Genomic DNA, 17,479 nt, shown 5'->3' with positions numbered 1-17,479 from the left:
ATGATGGAGTATGGAGTATTACATCTTCCACAAATTTCTGCGAGCACTGCTTGAGTCCAAAGAATAAATGTAAACAACACTGCTGAATACAATGTACACCAAAACATTGTACAATCAGTGAAAATTAGTTTTACTTGATATTGTGTGTGTCTGCTGTCAAGCGATTAAAATATTTAATCATAATTAATTGCATTTTTCATAGTTAACTGGTAGTTAATTGCACATTTTATTCATTGTAAAAAAAAAAAAATCACTTTATTCATTGTAAAAAAATCCCTTCCATTTTTTGTATATTATGCATATAATTCAATATTTTATTGAATTCTAATACCTTTAATATATGACAATTGATTTTTATGCAAATCCTTTTTTTTTTTAATTGAAAAAACAAAGCATTGGATGAGACTCACACAAACAAAGTCACACAAAACAACATCTCAACAGCCTTTGTAAGGGATCAAATTGGAGTTATATAAGAAGTATAAAATATCAACAAAGTGCAAATGAAATGGGTCAAAATAATGGGCTGTCACACCGAGGTCGTTGGGGTTACTGAGATAAGTCCAAATCACCGTTGAGCGCATATATATATATATATATATATATATATATATATATATATATATATATATATATATATATATATATATATATTTGTACATGCCCAAAAATTTTAATATGGAGGGAAAGCCCATACAGCCATCTATTATCTGAACCGCTTCTTCTCACAAGGGTCGCGGGCATGATGAAGCCTATCCCAGCTATCTTTGGGCAGTAGGCGGGGTACACCCTGAACTGGTTTCCAGCCAATCGCAGCGCACACAAAGTCTAACAACCAACTGCGCTCACACTCATACCTAGGGGCAATTTAGAGTATCCAATCAACCGGCCATGACTGTTTTTGGAATGTGGGAAGAAACCAGAGTACCCGGAAAAAACCCGCGCAGGCACGGGGAGAATGTGCAAACTCTTCACAGGCAGGCTGGAGCTGGAATCGAACCCTGCACCTCTGGACTGTGAGGTGAGGGAAAGTATAATTTGTATAAAAAAGTGGAACTTGTATGTTATCCTAGTTCATGACAATGTGAAATAGTTCAAGCCTTAATTTGTTTCAATTTTTATAATAATGGCAGAATGACACAAAAATAAATATTCCAGTATTTCACGAAATTAAAATATTTTGTAAGCCCAACAAGAAACACAGAAATGTTGGCTTTCTGAAAAGTGTATTAAAACAATATGTCCTCAGTAGTTTGTTGCCCCTCCTTTTACATTAATTTTTGTATCAAGATGATGTGGTATGGCTTTGTCGCAGTTTACGTGCTATTGTTACCCAAGATGCTTTGATAGTGGCTTTCAGATGGTCTGCATTTCAGGGTTTCTGTCCCCTCAGCCTCTTGATAATACCCAGAAATCTTCAATGGGGTTTAAGTCAAGTACTGCGATCCCATGCCTATTAAAACAGGTAATGGTCGTGTTGGCTTTTTGGGCAGCAGACAAATCATGCTCGAAAATAAAATAATCATCTTCAAAAAGATTGACGTCAGCAGGAAGCTTTAAATGCTCTAAGATTTCCTGGTAGACTGCTGCGTTAATTTTGGCCTGGGAGCCACACACTCAGGATTTTAGGCATGTTTGACTTTTGGGCTTCTTCAGACTCTGGGTCTGTGATTTCCAAATGAAATGCAAAATTGACTTTGATTGAAACAGAGGACTTGGGCCGCTGGACAACAGAACAGTACTTCTTCTCCTCAGCCAAGGACAGGAGCCTCTGACATCGTTTTTGGTCCGGGAGTGACTTGAGTCATGGAATTCAACAGCTGTAGCCCATGTCTCTTCGTGGTTGATCTTGATACACTTAACACTAAACTCAGTCCACTCCTTATGAAGCTCCCTACTTTTTTTTATCGCTGTTGCTTGACATCCTCTCCATTCCTGTCACTTGAGCACCTTTTCCACTCCCTCTTAACACTCCTTTTGTGTACTTTGATATAGCGCTCTGTGAGCATCCATTTTGGCCTATTTATATAATACATAAATAAACTGACTTTCCCTCAATATTAAAATTTTTGGGCATGTAAATACACACTTCCGCCATCAACAATACGTCGACTTGTTAATTGTCATGTGGTCATTTGACTTGAGCAGCTGTAGTCCTATTTATAAGTGATAGAAGCCTGCTTTAAGAATCTCAGCTTGCCAGTCAGACAGGTTCGTGTGAGGTGTGGCACAGGAAAAAAGTGCATTGACTAAATGACTTCCTTAACAAACTTCTAAACAACTGGAGCAACTTACTGGGAAAAAAATCACGATCAAAGGTAGCTTAAAATGAATATTTGTGAGTTCTTAAATATTTGAAATAATTGGAACTACTGCTGATTGAATTTTAAGGCATTTGCGAGAAGAGTATCAATGGACCAAGTAGTGTTTATTTCTATCTTTCACAACTTTGATATGTACACGTGGAAAACATTTATGAAAATAAATAACAACACATTATACTTTAATTTCTGCATGAAAAGAAAAATTCACAATCACACATTTCTTTCAAAAGGCATCTGAAATAGAAATTCAGATTTCATCAACAGTTAATCCATCACACTCACATTTTAATGCAAATATTTTGTTCAAGGCACTGTTCAAGCAATGCCTTCATCCAGAGAGAATCTAAGGAACCTGTTGATCATTTCTCACAGTTCACTGTCATACAAATCTCAAAGGGATATTTTCTTGACTGGTGGATCAGACAAAAATCACACTTGGTTTCAGGTTTGTGTGTGCTGGGAAAGTCCTCACGACTGAATTATTCCTACAGTTTGCAGGTTGCCTGTGCCACTTTAGAACTGGTTTTCTTGTTAAGGCTTCGACAAATGAAAGCTCCCGCATCCATCAGCTTGGTGAGGTCCACTCCCTGGGAAGAAGAGATACATTTTATTACAAGAATAAACACGGCTAAAAGTGCTTTTCACTTAACAATTTAGATGAATGATTACAATACAACTTCATTTATATAGCGCATTTCACAACAGCTGGAGGTAAAACAAATTGTCCGATAAAACATTTTCGACATTTTTACTTTCCAAATAATTTGACATAGTTCAAAATGAATCAATGATCATTTGACAAACTACCTGCCCTAGAAAATGTAAACATTTTAACTAATTTAGTTATTATAACCAATTTCACAAAACTTCATGAATGTTCAATCCACCTCTTGCACCATATCCAAATCAGCTTTCTATCTGGTGTAACTTTTTTATGGAATGAATTTCTTCAAAAATGCACGTTTACCATTAAACTTACTTTCCACATCTCATTAAATTATTACAGAATTTGTGTGACCCAAAAAATTAACACCGTAGACAACACTACTACTAACAGTTTGAATCCCGAGTCCATGAAGCATGTAGACGACATCTTCTGTGGCAACATTCCCAGAAGCACCCTGCGCATAAGGGCAACCACCGAGCCCGGAGACAGAAGAGTCCACCACACTCACTCCCATCTGCAGGCAAAAGAGAGTCAGGACAGGCGATAACCATGACACACATGAAGTTGTCACAATATTACGTACATCTGTGTGTCTGTGATAAATTTATGACCATCATGAATGGTGCAATGCTTTCCACAATATTGGAGTATAACAATTCATCAGTTGCAGCCCTCCTACCATAATCGCAAATTTTTCCTTTTAGATTTTTACTGTATGTCAGAATTTGGAGTGGTGCGCCTTCAGTATGCCGCAGCGTCCCAGTCTACTGGAAGAGATGCAGCATTATTCGAGTAACAAGAAGTTTTGGTTGTGCTGATTCTCATCTCAACCGCTTCAGACTAGGTCGACGTGAACCGCTCCAGCGAGAGTTGAAGATTACGGCTTTATGAAGCCGACGGAACCACGTTATCTGCAAAGAGCAAAGTGACAATACAAAACCGAAACCCCTCAATCGTTTGACTACACCGGGAAATTCTGTCAGTAATGATTATGAATAGAATCGGTGTCAAAGGACAGCCTTGGCGGAGTCCAACCCTCACTGGAGACGAATTCGGCCAACTGTCGGCAATGCGGACCAAACTGATCGTACACGGACCAAACGGTCCGTATCAGGGGGTCCAGCACTCCACACTCCCGACAAAACCGTGTGTCGAGTCAAGCCCAACTGAAATTTCCAAATTCCACATACTAGCTCGGCCTCCTTCCCTGCCAGAGAGGGGACATTCCGTGTCCCTACAGCCAATTTCTGTAGCCAGGGATCAGACCAACTGCAAAGGTGACTGCATTTGGCCGGCACCGAGCGAATGTTGCACTCGACCCCTATAGCGGCTCCAATGTTACTTCTTCAGGCTGTGAGTGTTGAAATGTACAATGATTAATTATTTTTTGTTGAATTTAATTAGATACTTTTTTTTTCCGTTTGGACTCAAATTCCATTTAAAAAAAATAAACAGTTGCACATTTAAAAAGACAAGGCACTCCAGTGTTTCAACATGATTGACTTGTAGCAGATTGTGCGAAATCCAATATTTGAGTGACATTTGTATGCGTCAGTTTTTAGGGTAAATTTCCACTGGGAGTGTCAAATTAAAAGCTCGACGCAACTCACTTATTTGGAAATCAGTGTGAGCAAGCAAATGAGAAACAACAAACCTGCAAAGCAACGAGGATATTAGCGAGGGCCTGCCCGTACGTGTCGTGGCAGTGCACCGCCAGGGCGTTGACGGGCACCTCGCGGCCCACCACTGCCAGCATTTCCTGCATGCCGCCTGGTGTGCCAACGCCAATTGTGTCTCCGAGGGAAATCTCATAGCAGCCCATGGAGTATAGCCGCTTTGCTACCTGCAGAGACACCAGGAGTTGTGACTATGCTCGCATCACATTAAATGACAAATGGTGTGTGTCGTATCAAACTTTCATGATTAATAAAGTCTGTGCATTAATATATTACATAACATTTTCGCAAAGAAGATGGAATTTCAAATAATGTCACTGCTCTTGGTCATCACTGCCTGTCCTGCGGGTACTGCTGAAAGCTACTACTCTTTTAGGAGAACAGAATTGCTGCAGCCAGCAAGGCTCACCACAATTCACTTCCACAACAAGCTAATTTTCACATTCTTGAAGCCACCTTGACATATTAAGACTCTTTTTAGAATCTTAGACAGCAACAGTTAAGTCAAAAATCCTCTGTAAATTGGTTAATATGTCAAAAACATAAAGTCAACGTAAGGTCAATTTGCGGATTAGTTGACGAATGTGGAATCAATAATAGTCAGGTCTATAGTTCTGAAATGGCTTCTGTCTTGTACATTTTGGTTTCGGGAATTGAAATTTTACTTTTGCAACAAAGTCTGCCACCCTCATCATAATGACAACATAGAATCATGGACTTGAATTTTAAGGCTTGTTAAGTGTGGTTATTCGATTTAAGTGAGAACTCACATGTGCAACTTTTTCAGGAGCAACCTTGCCTTCATATGGGCAGCCAAGAGCACAAGACACATAGCTGAAAGGACAACAAAAGGAAGTTGATTCATTGATAAAGATGCTAATTTTGAACAGATAAAAGTTTCTTACCCTCTTACAGGCACACCGGCCTCTTTAGCCGCTTTCACGACCTCGTCAAAGCGCCGTAAACTTTCATCCACTGAGCAGTTTATATTCTTTTTACTGAACAGTTCAGACGCAGCACCAAATATGGCGACCTCGGAGGCTCCGGACTTCACCTGTGATGAAGTCAGAGTAGGGAAACACCATTGTAAGATCCAAGTATGTCAAAGGAACCAATGGCGAAGGTGTGCTCGATACCCACAGCAGCCTGGAAGCCCTTAAGGTTGGGGGTGAGAACCGGGTAAGACACCCCAGGTTTCCGAAAGATTCCTTTCATCACCTCTATCTGGTCTGCCATCTATAACAGAGAACAGTAACACTGAAACTAGTGTCTCCAAATGCTCATGGGTGACATTGTCGTTTCAGCGCTGCTATTTGCATGTGCAGGCATGACACCATTTTGCATGTGAACTGAGGGAGAGCAAACTTACTTGTGGAACCCACTTGGGCGATACAAAGCTGGTGGCTTCTACGACTGATAGCCCTGACTCTGACAACATGTCTATCAAATGGATTTTAGTCTCTGTTGGAACGATAGTCTGTGAAAAAAAATAACAACACTAAGTGTATTATTTTTTAAAAAAGCTGAAAAATATTTGAGACTGAAACTCATAAGTGATAAGTACAAAACATAATACACCACCTTTTCATTCTGAAGGCCATCTCTGGGTCCCACCTCCACTATTTTGACCCTCTCTGGGAGGGTTAGACCTGCTCTCACACTAGCCTGCACAGAAAAAAAACATCACTTTAAAAAGAGTGCCAGGGTTATTCCATGTAAAAATCAGGCCTTTTCCCTTCACCTCTCACAATTTCTTTAAATTGTGTCATGTGTTTGGAGGAAAACAGCGTAACATAAAACTTTTTTTGTTCTAAACCAACTTAGGCTAATTAGAACTACTTCATCTTCAAACTGATTTACAACCTTGAAACTGCACAGCTTCTGAAGTCCTGCAAAGACTAATAATGTTTTTTTTCCAAACTCTTTTAGACTTTGCTCAAAAGAAGATTGATAAATACATATTGTGATGGGCAAAAACAGTTTGTGAGAGAATAATACACGCACACACACATTGTTTCCCCCCAACCTCCCATTTTACATTACAAAAATATCAAAAGCATTTAAAAAGTACGAATACTGAATTGTTTTTGTTTCAATTTATTCCAAAATTGACTTGCTTAGTGTAGAATCAGAAAAACATTTACTTGTTCTACCATTCATTCATATGTCATTAGCATAAATATCTAAAAAATATACGACTGTTTTAAACTTGTTTAGTGAAATTTGATACACTAAAGCGTAAATCAGCAATCCACGTGCAACATCATCCCACAGAAAGATAAATACATTACTCTTTTACTGTTACACAGTGACTTTACTTTGATTATTAGAAGTACATTTTCAGGGCCAAGTTAGGAGGTCACTCTGGTAAACATGAATAATGTTGATAGTTTCTTAGGGATGTTCATTTGAATTTACCTCTCTTAGACAATAAAAACATTTCTAAATTAAAATCTAAATTTTGATATATTTGGTATTTCTATCGTGTACGTACATTAGTACCAGTATTTATTTCTTAACAGTTAATAAGCAGAAATTGTATTCCAACTAAATTTAGAGGTACAAGTTTCTATTCCATGCATCTATCTTTGTGTAGTGTACATTCAAATGTTGCGGAGTTCTGAGGTTTATGTCAAAATGACATTGCCAGGTGCTATTTTTTAAGGAACGTTCCTTTCTTTTGAGTGTGGGGGGGGGGGCTGAAAATAAATCTCCAAAGCGGTCGTTCAAAGACAACCTCTCCAACCAACTGCGCGATAAAACCCACATTCCAAGTGTTCAAACCTTCGCTGCAGAACTGAACGGCAGGTACTGCTGTCCGATTGCTGCTGAGCTTAAAACATTTCTGTTTACAAGCTTCCACATCGCCGCCATGTTGGTCCGGTCTTCGGTCTGGTCGCATTTCTTCTGCGGAAACTCTTGCTTAGTTCGATGGGCAGCGCCTGAGCGCTCTCTAGCGGCCACTGATTGGAAGACGCAACCATTTCATAGCCATGAAACCAACTCTCCTCGCTATTCGCGCCTAGTTTCTTTCGCAATTTCATGGGGGCGTCATTTACAAACGAAAAGACGTCATTGATGCGTGTCACAGATGACACGTGTCCATTTTACGCATTATTGTAGTGACTTTTTAAATAAATAAATGAATGAATAAATAAATAAAAAAAAACACTCGGCAACATATGTATATTAGGGAATTTGAGACGTATTTAATCAGCATGTATTTTTTTTTACAGTAATTAAAAATGTACATAAAAAATATTGACGTTATCAAATTAATTATAGACAAAATATAAACTGGTAACTGCTACAAACGGTATACAGATGCAAAGTATCCCTTTTAGGTCTTAATTCCCCAAGACTTAACTTCTAAATAAATCTGATGCGTCTTTGCAAGATTTGGTGAAAGTTATAGGAATGAATGAGGTGTCCCAAACGTTGTGAGCTCATATGTTGCGTGTGCGCTAGAGAAGGATAGAGGCATTCCAGTTTACTACGAAAATAGTCTCAACCTTAGCCCTGGCTCTAATAACGACTTTAAAATATTTGAGATTCTCGGTGATCCATAATACTGTAATGGAAATATCTGTTCATTGTTTAGTGTATGTGAGGGCGGCGTCAGTTGAGTAGTGGGTGAGCCAAGTTAGGGAAGATTGGCTCGGGCAGTTCGTCTGGGTGTGGAGCGTGTGGGCGTGAGTTGTGGCCATCAGCAGCTCCAGTGTAAATGTGTTATTTTCGCTGCCGTTTTGGTTATTAAAACAAACAGATTGCATTACCGACTGTGTGCACATCCTTGACCACTGGGACAGGCATTACAATACCACTGCGGTTCTATCATGCAGTTATGTACAGTCCCTATGGCACTCCTGTTTTTTTTTTCTACAAGTTCTGAATTTGTTGCTTATCTGGTGACCTACGGCAATAATATAATACTGTAGTATTCATGGATGACTATAATATTCACATGAATTTCCAACCCATAATAGTGGTAATACTGCATTGCAACCTTGAATGTCATGAATCGTCCTATATACTGCTGCCATGTCTGAATTTCTTCGTAAAATTTGAAGTCTAGGCCAATTGCCATCATTATGACCACAATCAATACTATAGTAGCCATGATATTAGTTCAACTACTACCACAATCTCTGAGCTATTACATACAGCTATTGCTTCCTTTGACTTGGTGGTTTCACCGGTCATTTTCTATGGAGTGGTCTCCTGGGCAGGAGGCATCTCGGGCCGGGACAAAAAGAGACTGGACAAACTACAGAGGAGGGCCAGATCTGTCCTGGGCTGCTCCCTGGACTCTGTGGACTCAGTGGGGGGCAGGAGGATGACGACAAAAGTGTCATCAATGCTGGACAACCCACCCCAACCACTCTATGATACTCTTAGAACACTTCACAGCTCCTTCAGTGATAGACTGTTACACCCTCGTTGTACGAAAGAGAGATTTTGCCGCTCCTTCCAGCCGGCTGCTGTCAGACTTTTTAACAAGAACATTAGTTCAGGCCTACAAACGGGCGGGCATTAGTGCAATTGTGCAGTCCTAGAATGCAATACACACTACTACTGGGCTTTATCCAATGCTGTACTTAAATACTGACCAATGCTGAATTTCGTTTACCATTACAACATTCTTATTACAGTACTTTTATCACTGCAGTATTTCTATCATTGTAGTACTTTCACCATTACAGTACTTTTATCATTGCAGTATTTTTTTAATCATTGCAGTGCTTTTACCACTAAAGTACTTTTATCATTGCAGTATTTTTATCATTGCAGTACTTTTACTATTACGGTACTTTTATCATTGCAGCATTGTCTATCATTGCAGTATTTTTCTATCATTTCAGTACTCTTACCATTACAGTACTTTTATCATTGCAGTATTTTTATCATTGCAGTATTTTCAATCATTCAGTATTTCTTATCATTGCAGCGTTTTTATTCATTTCCCCTCTGTACCATGGACAGGCATTAGGAGTGTTTCCTTACACTTGTATATGTTGTGGGATGTAAGTGTGAATATACAGGGGGATCTGTGTATATGCGTTTATACTATTTGCATGCTTTTTATAATGTCTGCTGCTAATGTCATACATTAACGGCTACATTATGCCGCCGCCTCTGTGTGATCTATATCTTTGCTGCTGTAACACCTCAAATTTCCCCATTGTGGGACTATTAAAGGACATCTTTATCTTTATCTTTAATGCTAATGTCACTCTGGCTAACGTCCTGGACACTGTAGCACTATTAAGAATTAAAACACAGACTGAATGACTCTGGTTCAAAGACGAAACCTGAGTACTTAAGCAATTAGAAGCTTGAGCGCAAATGGCGTGTGACTAAACTTGAGGTCTTTTGTCAGGCATGGGGCGAAAACGTTCTGAAATACAAACAAGCTCTTGTTTTAGCCAAAACTAATACCGTAGACGCTTACTCAAAAGACCCAACCTCGACCCTGAGCGTCCTTTGTCTCCCAAACTCTTGAAATAATTGCAGCTCAACATCTTAATGATCACATGGCTTTTTACAATCAATTTGAACTAATCCAGTTCAGATCACTCTAATAAGAGAGTACTTGCAAAATTGTCTCATGTTCGTTTACTACTTATGGACACCAACACATCAAAACTATTACTACAAGTTATCAGCCCCGCCATTGATATAAATATTGTATCACATCAGACTACTAGATAACCTTGAAACGCATATCAGGATTAAAGGCTTAGCAAGGGTTCAGGAATAGTTCCACAAGGATGGAATGGGGTGTGCGTAAATGTAGTATAGTGCCGTATGCAATACCGCAACATAATGTTACTGCAGTGTTTCAAAGCGACTGTGAAAAAGAATGTTGCGCGTGCTCACATTAATAAAACAGCTCATTGGCACACACTCGGTGTACGAGTGTTATTGGACATTGGATTGTTCCTTTTTCACTCGTGGGTTTTGGAGATTTTCCTCACCTGGTTTGGGGGCTTTACGTCAGAGGGTCTCACACGTTGTTATCAACTGTGGGTTTTTGAAGCCCTTTAAGACTCTTTTGTTATTTAGGGATGCACAAAGAATTATAAACTATTGATTTAATAGAAGAATCTGAGTTGGGATTTTATGAGTTTTAGAAGGAAATTTCCAGCCATGGGAAGTCTACAAAAATATCTTTAATATGTCCAAAAGTAAAAAAAAAAAAAAAAAAAAAAAAGGAAAATATTGAATTGGCTTATTGTCGTAGTGCATATTATAAGGTAGCACTGCAATGACATAAAGGTTAAAAACAAAAAATTCCACATCATTCAGTTCTTCGTTCAATAGTCCTCTGTAGTCTTTCAAGTTCAATCAACCTCTCTTGTCAGAGCTGAATGTTTTCAAAAGTAAAAAAAACAAAACAAGTTTTCCATATATACAAAAAAATGGTATGCCACACGAACAGTTTATCATTTAAACACGGCAAAAGTAACACTCAAGACGCATGCTTTAGATACGGCATAATGCATATACATATACTTAAGGAGCTTGTCACAAAAGCAAAAAGATCTCTGAAAGAATCGATGAATAAAATAATAATACAGCGTATCATAATAAAGTCATGTATATACACATATGCATGTCAATGGATTTGCAACATGACAAGTGGCCGCTGTCTTTATGGAATTTTATAAAAGTGATGGAATGAGCACTTCAAATGCCTCTAAAATTCTCCATATATAAATAAATCCATGAAAAAAACAATTGGTGACTAAAGTACCACATGAACTGCTCAAAATGTTCTTCTCATGAATTATGTCCAATTTGTGCTATTTCAGTCAATTTTTTTGGGGGACAAGTAATGTAGTTCAAAATTTGAAGGAGACCACTTGGCGGAAACCTTGGAATTTGTTACATGCCAGCTAATAAAATAAGTGATGAGAAATTGCAAAGTTAAATTGTTTTACTCTAATTTGAAGGTGCTTTTTGACCAGATCTTCTACAGACAATGTAGCACAAAAACATTCTCCCGAAATATTTTCACAATTCTTGCCGCGCTGTACTCGGTTTGAAGTGGCCATTCCAACCAAAGACTACCGGACGGTGTATTTGACAGCTTGTTATTTTTAGGAAATCTTGTCACATTGCTTCTGGATCTCACCTTTGTCGCCGACAATTTCAAGCATGACTTTAACATGTTCACCCGCAACCAATATTTACACATGCACATGTGTGAGTACACACACCCATGCACTAATACGCACAATTTGGTCCAATTTCACTGCAGCTCCTCATCACTATCATCCACTTGTTGAATGATGAGGTCAGCCCCGGAGTCTTCGGCCAAGTCGTCCTCATCGGTTGCCATCCAGGCCCTATTACTCTGCTCCTCCTCGCCGTCCACACCCAGTAACAAAGCCGGCTCCTCGTTGCTTCCCTCTAGACTTTCCATGGGCATAGTATCGCGGCCCACTTCGTGGACGCACAAGGGGCACATGCGGTAACGCCTTGTGCCCTCACACACCACTTGGCCAGAGTCTTCAGTCACCGGACACTTACACCTTCTGCACACCAGCTTCCTGGCTTGATGAATCTGACAAGTAGAACAGATCACAGAGTATTTTTTTCCAGCCCAATCTCAGTATTCACACTTTGAGTACTCACAGATATAGAGTACGGATACCTGTAGAACTTTTTTATTTTTTATATTTTTTACTGAAAGTATCGTTGGCTGATATCGGCAGCCTCCATGACTAGTCAATACCAAAAACAAGGCCGGTATCAGTACTCACTCATCCCTAACAGAAATATCTAGATGCGCCTTTCAATTAATTACAGGTTAGGCTGAGTTCTTCTCGTGAATCACACTTATTGCTTGCATCCCATTTTGGACAATCTTAAACATGCAAAATTGTGTGGCAGGCTCTTTTCTTTTTTAGCATGAATGAGCCTCGCTGTGCGTCAAGAAACTGCAAGTCTGCTGTGGGAGTCTTCCATCAGATCCTGACTAAAACCCTGTGAAACACCTTCGGGATGAACTAAAATAGAGTTTGAACTACTGACCTATCCGGATGGAAAGACTATCATCTCCACAGACTCAAAATCTCATCGTAAGTCTTCCTAATAAAATAAATCATAATAAATTAAAACGTTATTTTAGCTGGAAAAGGGGACTTCCTACTTGTGGTAATGGAGATGTTACCCCAATACCTTTGCCCAAATTGAAAACAATAATTCTGAAACTCAGGCATACCGTCTCAAAGTGGCTGCGGAGATGCTCCAGTCGAGTAAATCGCTTACTACAGGCCTGACAAGGATACGGTCTCTCACCGGTGTGACAGCGCAAGTGACGCTTTAGGTCTGCCTTCCTTTTCACCGTGTGAGTGCAGAAAGGGCATTTGAAGCGCATTGCGGCATTGGATTCTGTAAAGCACAAGGAGAAGCCGTTGGAATCAACTTGGGTGTCAGTCTCATTTCTCTCCAAACGTCTCTGCTTACCATTGTCATTGAAGTTGGCGACAACACCCACAATTGGCGGTAAATTGGCGTAAAGCTCATCCGCCTTCTCCGCCTTGATTGTGCTGGCCTCGTGGATGTCCGGGTCTTCATGCTGCTTAGAGTCGGAGCTGTTAGTCGCCTTCCTCTTATTTGCACCTTTGGCACGCCGCCGCTCAGTCACTGGCAAAGTATACAAAGGGTCCTGGGGGTCCTCTAACTCGGTGTTGAGCTCATTGGCAGGACTACTTGGCTCAGTCTTCAAGGCTGAACCTGAAATGTCATGCTCCAAATCTTTGCCCATGTAGCTTGACTGGGATCTGGAGCTGTCCCTGGTCCAAAGTGCAGGTGGTGGACTGTCAGAACGTGGTTCTGGCTTCGGCTGTTGTTGCTGCTGCTGCTGCTGCTGCTGTTGCTGCTGCTCGACAGCCTCCTCTCCAGCCCCGCTGGTAAAGCTGCAGGTCTCCGACAAGCTGTGACAACGATCGCTGTCTTCATCTTTCACGCTGATGTCCAAAGAGGATTTGATAAAATTCTTGCAGTAATTGATGACATTGTTCATCTGCAGGTAACTGGCTGCAGACATCACCTCAATCACATTTTGACCGGAGAGGTCCAGCTGGCCCGAATAGATGAAATCCAGGATGACTGTGAAGATTTCGGGGCTAAAAGAGTCAAAGGTGGCATTAGCGGACTCAGACATGCCATCGAGGCCCTGCGTCAGCAGCATGCGGAAGTAGCCGCTGCTGGCGCAGAGGACGTTGCGGTGGGCCCTGAAGAGGTGGCCCTCCACCAACACACTGAAGTCACAGAAGAGTTCTTGACGTCTCTGCTGGTTGAGCTGCTTGAGCAGGTTGGTTTGGTGAGCCACCGTGATGTCGGCCGTGTTGAACCATCTCTGGGGCTGCCTGCAGGACGCAACAGTAGAGCACTTCGGTTACTGTGCATGTATCATAAATTGTTTGCAGTTGACTGAGGGAAAATGATTGACTTTTGATGCATCCTATCGGGTCTCATGGCTGTCATGCTCACCTTGAACTTGGTTATATCTGCACAATTTCATGAGATTAAGAAAAGCAAGAGCTGTGTATCTGCGAAAAGAATTGGAGCCAAATACTTTGCCTAGCTTTCTACTATTTAGAATGATGTTACAGGGTGTAATAATAGAACGGCTGTAATGTATTGAGCAGTGTCTCACAAATTCAAAAAGACGAGAAGGAAGTTCCCTGTACGTTGTACAAATTGCCCATAGTTGACAACAGGAGTGTGATTGACTGCTAAAGTGCGTTCGCACATACCCATAAATGGGCAGAATTTATAGCATTTATCCCTCCTCCTCATCAAAATCAGAAAAGGCCCAATTATCGGATTTCTCTTCAAGAGTATGCTGAAGGATTAACCTGTGCAGTATGTTTTAGGAGTGATTCCTCCCTCATCTGCTCCAAAAACAGCCAGATTCAATCATCATAAATGTTAAACCTGTTCAATATTTACAATCACAAATTCTTATATGTGCAGTCAACACCAAGGTCGACCGAGGCACGGACTCTATGATTGTGATGTGAAATCAAACGATAGCCATACGGGTTGCCAAATTTGTCGGACACTAACAGAGGAGCAATTGTTTGTTGAGTGGTTGTACGACATGTCTCCCAAATCATTCACAACAATAAAAATGACAATTGTTAATTGAAGTTACCAGACACACAAGAGTCAGCATAGCGTCCTATAATTTTTCTTCTACTATGACTCTTACTCCTTTGTATTTTCCGGTGAGATCAGTCTTTGTAGTGGAAATATTTTCTGTGTTGGTAATCTTGAGTAGGCCTGCACCAGACAGTGATGTTTTCCTTTCATCGTCTGTGGGATCTGCCACATTTTAAAATGTGTTAATTTAAAATTGTTACGTGTGTATGCTGCTTGAACTGTCCAGGGTGGTAGTTATCCAAGATAATCATAACCATGTGATCCTGAAGAGGTAGGAGTTCAAAGAACTGGTCCATTGTTGGATAGATGGAAGAAAGGAAGGAAAAAAGGATGACCCATGGATGCATGGGACTATTGTGAGAGTCATTTGTTAGGCAGTGATCCACATAGCTGCCTTTTTTTGGAGTAAAGAATGACTGCATTATAACGAGATAGGTTTTATAATACTGTTAGTTACCTAGGCCGAATTCAGTGCCGTTTTATGCCACTTTATAGGGGAAGTCAATTCCCAAAATTCCTTTACAACAAAATACTCTAGTCTTCTCACACTATAGTGATTAATATTATATTTGTTAAATATGAATTAAGTAGCAAAATGCACCCGGGGGCCACTCTATTTCCAAATGCTATCAACTGAAAATGACATAACAATTGCTCAGGTTTAAGGTAATGACAATCATGGCTCAGTTTGCAAATGTCACATGACCAAAATCAGAAAACAGGTGAGCTTGATTGGTTGTTTGCTGAGCCAGAGAACCTGTGATGTAATTTTCAGTCGCCGGGCAAGTGTCAAAATAGCTGCTCTCTGAGATGGATAAATCAGGTGCATTTTGTTGCATAAATTCAATATTAATCCGAATATTGTGTTTAGACAGAATAGAAAACATTGTTCAAAATTTTGTCTTCCCCTTTAAGTACGGTATAACCACAATCATAAACTGATTTTTAAATTAATATTTCTCTAAAGAGCCGACCAAAACTCAGCATCATAATATAATCTAATATTTTCATTAGATTTAGCTAGTGAGCGCCACTGCATCTCCTAATATGAGCGTTAAATATACCTTCCTAACTATGCTGTAGGCAGGACATTTACGACACTGCGGACGCTCCGCCTACTCAACCAAACTCTGGACTTTCATTGGCTAAACCAGCCTTCAATCAAACTGTGTCATCTACTGGGCTACACCCGACACCAGGCAAGGAGCTTCGGGTGACAAATCCTTGTAATCACCCTTAATGGAGGCGCGTAGCACGACAAATATCTGATGATACAAACAAACTCGGAAATGGGAGAGGTCATACAACATCGTGGAGAGGCACGAGCTTTGAATAAAAAAAAAAAAATCACAATCAACCCCCTTTTTTACAGTAACCTATTTTCCCATCCTCACGTCGACTACGACACACATTCATTTAATTCTGCGAACTGCCTGACAGGCTCTCCTCGCATTGCCCGATAGAACCCGCCCGCCCGTATTATACTACGGTGTCCGAATCTTTAATAAATGATTGTAATCTAAACAATAAGCATATATGAAATATAGAGCTAATTCAGGCGCATGGAGCTGCAGAACGTCGTAAGAGTGCGGTAGTCCTGCGAGGGTAAAGCGGGCAGCCGCACTCCAGAGCAGCCCACTGTGTCCTGGAGCGACGCCCACTTCAGGCTCCGACCAGCACACAATGGAAAAGAAACCTCCGAACAGAACCGAGCGTTCGGCTTCGAATAGTGTAGAATCATTCCGGGGGGAATCAGTCACCGGGTTATACGTGGAAAAACACCCGTTTTATTCAAGTGGACCCCCCTCCCCTACCCCACCTTCACACACTTCTCGCCGGAGGTCCGGAGCACAGCGAGCAGCGGGGAGGATTTGCCTCGCTTACCCGAACGCAGCGACTCTCTCCCGGCGCGAGCATTCGACATAACCCGCTTACGCCCCTCGCCATGATACCCGTGATAAAAACCCACCAATACTCACTGGTGGTTGGATTCACCCGACGCCCGATAAAGCCTGTTCTCCCCCTCGTCGGTCACAAGATCCATTTTTGGCTTCCCTGTAGGCTTTTCTTTGGCCTTTTTCTCTCGATCAGGGTCCACAGCCAGCCACTTCCTGCTCAGCCCTAAAGACCGAAACCCGGCAAGAGAGACAGGAGCGCTGTGCTGACGTGGGTGTTTTATTAACTGGGTGCCCGAGGGTTCAAGGAGCCATTTAAAGCCCCAGCGCCATGCTTAGATGCTTTTGCATGCACAATGTCGCATTTGGTTTAAGATTTTAAATACTTTTCAGAGTGAAAGTAGCAAGTCTCCGAAATCTACCGTAGTGACCCGTCGCAGTCAAAGGGTTGGTTTTCGGAGGACGACGCACTATTCAACGATCGTGGCAAGCAATTTTTTTTGTTCATTAGGCAGCCTTTAATACATGGAGATGACACAAAATATATGAGACGCACCTCTATAATTTATTACTTCATTAGTATGGCTTGGAGAACAGGACAGATGGAGAAAATACACAACTTGAAGGCAACGAACACAGATAAAACACAAAATGTATTTTTCAACAGTGTCTTAAAAGTGATGTATTGCCATCACTTTGCATATACAGAACTTTTCATTTTAAATTAATACCCTTTCC

General features: G+C 40.7%; 2 protein-coding genes across 2 annotated transcripts; both read right to left on the bottom strand.

The window, feature by feature from the left end:
• Positions 1 to 2,407: 2,407 nt before the first annotated feature.
• hmgcl (3-hydroxy-3-methylglutaryl-CoA lyase) lies at positions 2,408 to 7,620 on the bottom strand. The gene is made up of 9 exons (XM_088296772.1): positions 7,452 to 7,620; positions 6,249 to 6,332; positions 6,037 to 6,144; positions 5,808 to 5,903; positions 5,573 to 5,721; positions 5,438 to 5,501; positions 4,646 to 4,834; positions 3,380 to 3,505; positions 2,408 to 2,911 (listed from the first exon to the last, which is right to left on the bottom strand). The coding sequence occupies exons 1-9, from the start codon at positions 7,539 to 7,541 to the stop codon at positions 2,810 to 2,812; spliced, it is 1,008 nt and encodes a 335-aa protein (XP_088152898.1). The 5' UTR covers positions 7,542 to 7,620; the 3' UTR covers positions 2,408 to 2,809.
• Positions 7,621 to 10,902: 3,282 nt separating this feature from the next.
• On the bottom strand, positions 10,903 to 17,019 carry zbtb8a (zinc finger and BTB domain containing 8A). The gene is made up of 4 exons (XM_088305700.1): positions 16,826 to 17,019; positions 13,143 to 14,047; positions 12,898 to 13,067; positions 10,903 to 12,237 (listed from the first exon to the last, which is right to left on the bottom strand). The coding sequence occupies exons 1-4, from the start codon at positions 16,888 to 16,890 to the stop codon at positions 11,923 to 11,925; spliced, it is 1,455 nt and encodes a 484-aa protein (XP_088161826.1). The 5' UTR covers positions 16,891 to 17,019; the 3' UTR covers positions 10,903 to 11,922.
• Between the last annotated feature and the right edge of the window lie 460 nt (positions 17,020 to 17,479).

The sequence above is a fragment of the Idiotropiscis lumnitzeri genome, chromosome 1 (genome assembly GCF_059441095.1).
Source record: "Idiotropiscis lumnitzeri isolate Australia: NSW breed Sydney's pygmy pipehorse chromosome 1, RoL_Ilum_1.0, whole genome shotgun sequence".
Taxonomy (NCBI): Eukaryota; Metazoa; Chordata; class Actinopteri; order Syngnathiformes; family Syngnathidae; genus Idiotropiscis; species Idiotropiscis lumnitzeri.
The sequence above is the reverse complement of the archived record's forward strand: the minus strand, read 5'-3'. Positions and strand labels throughout refer to the sequence as shown.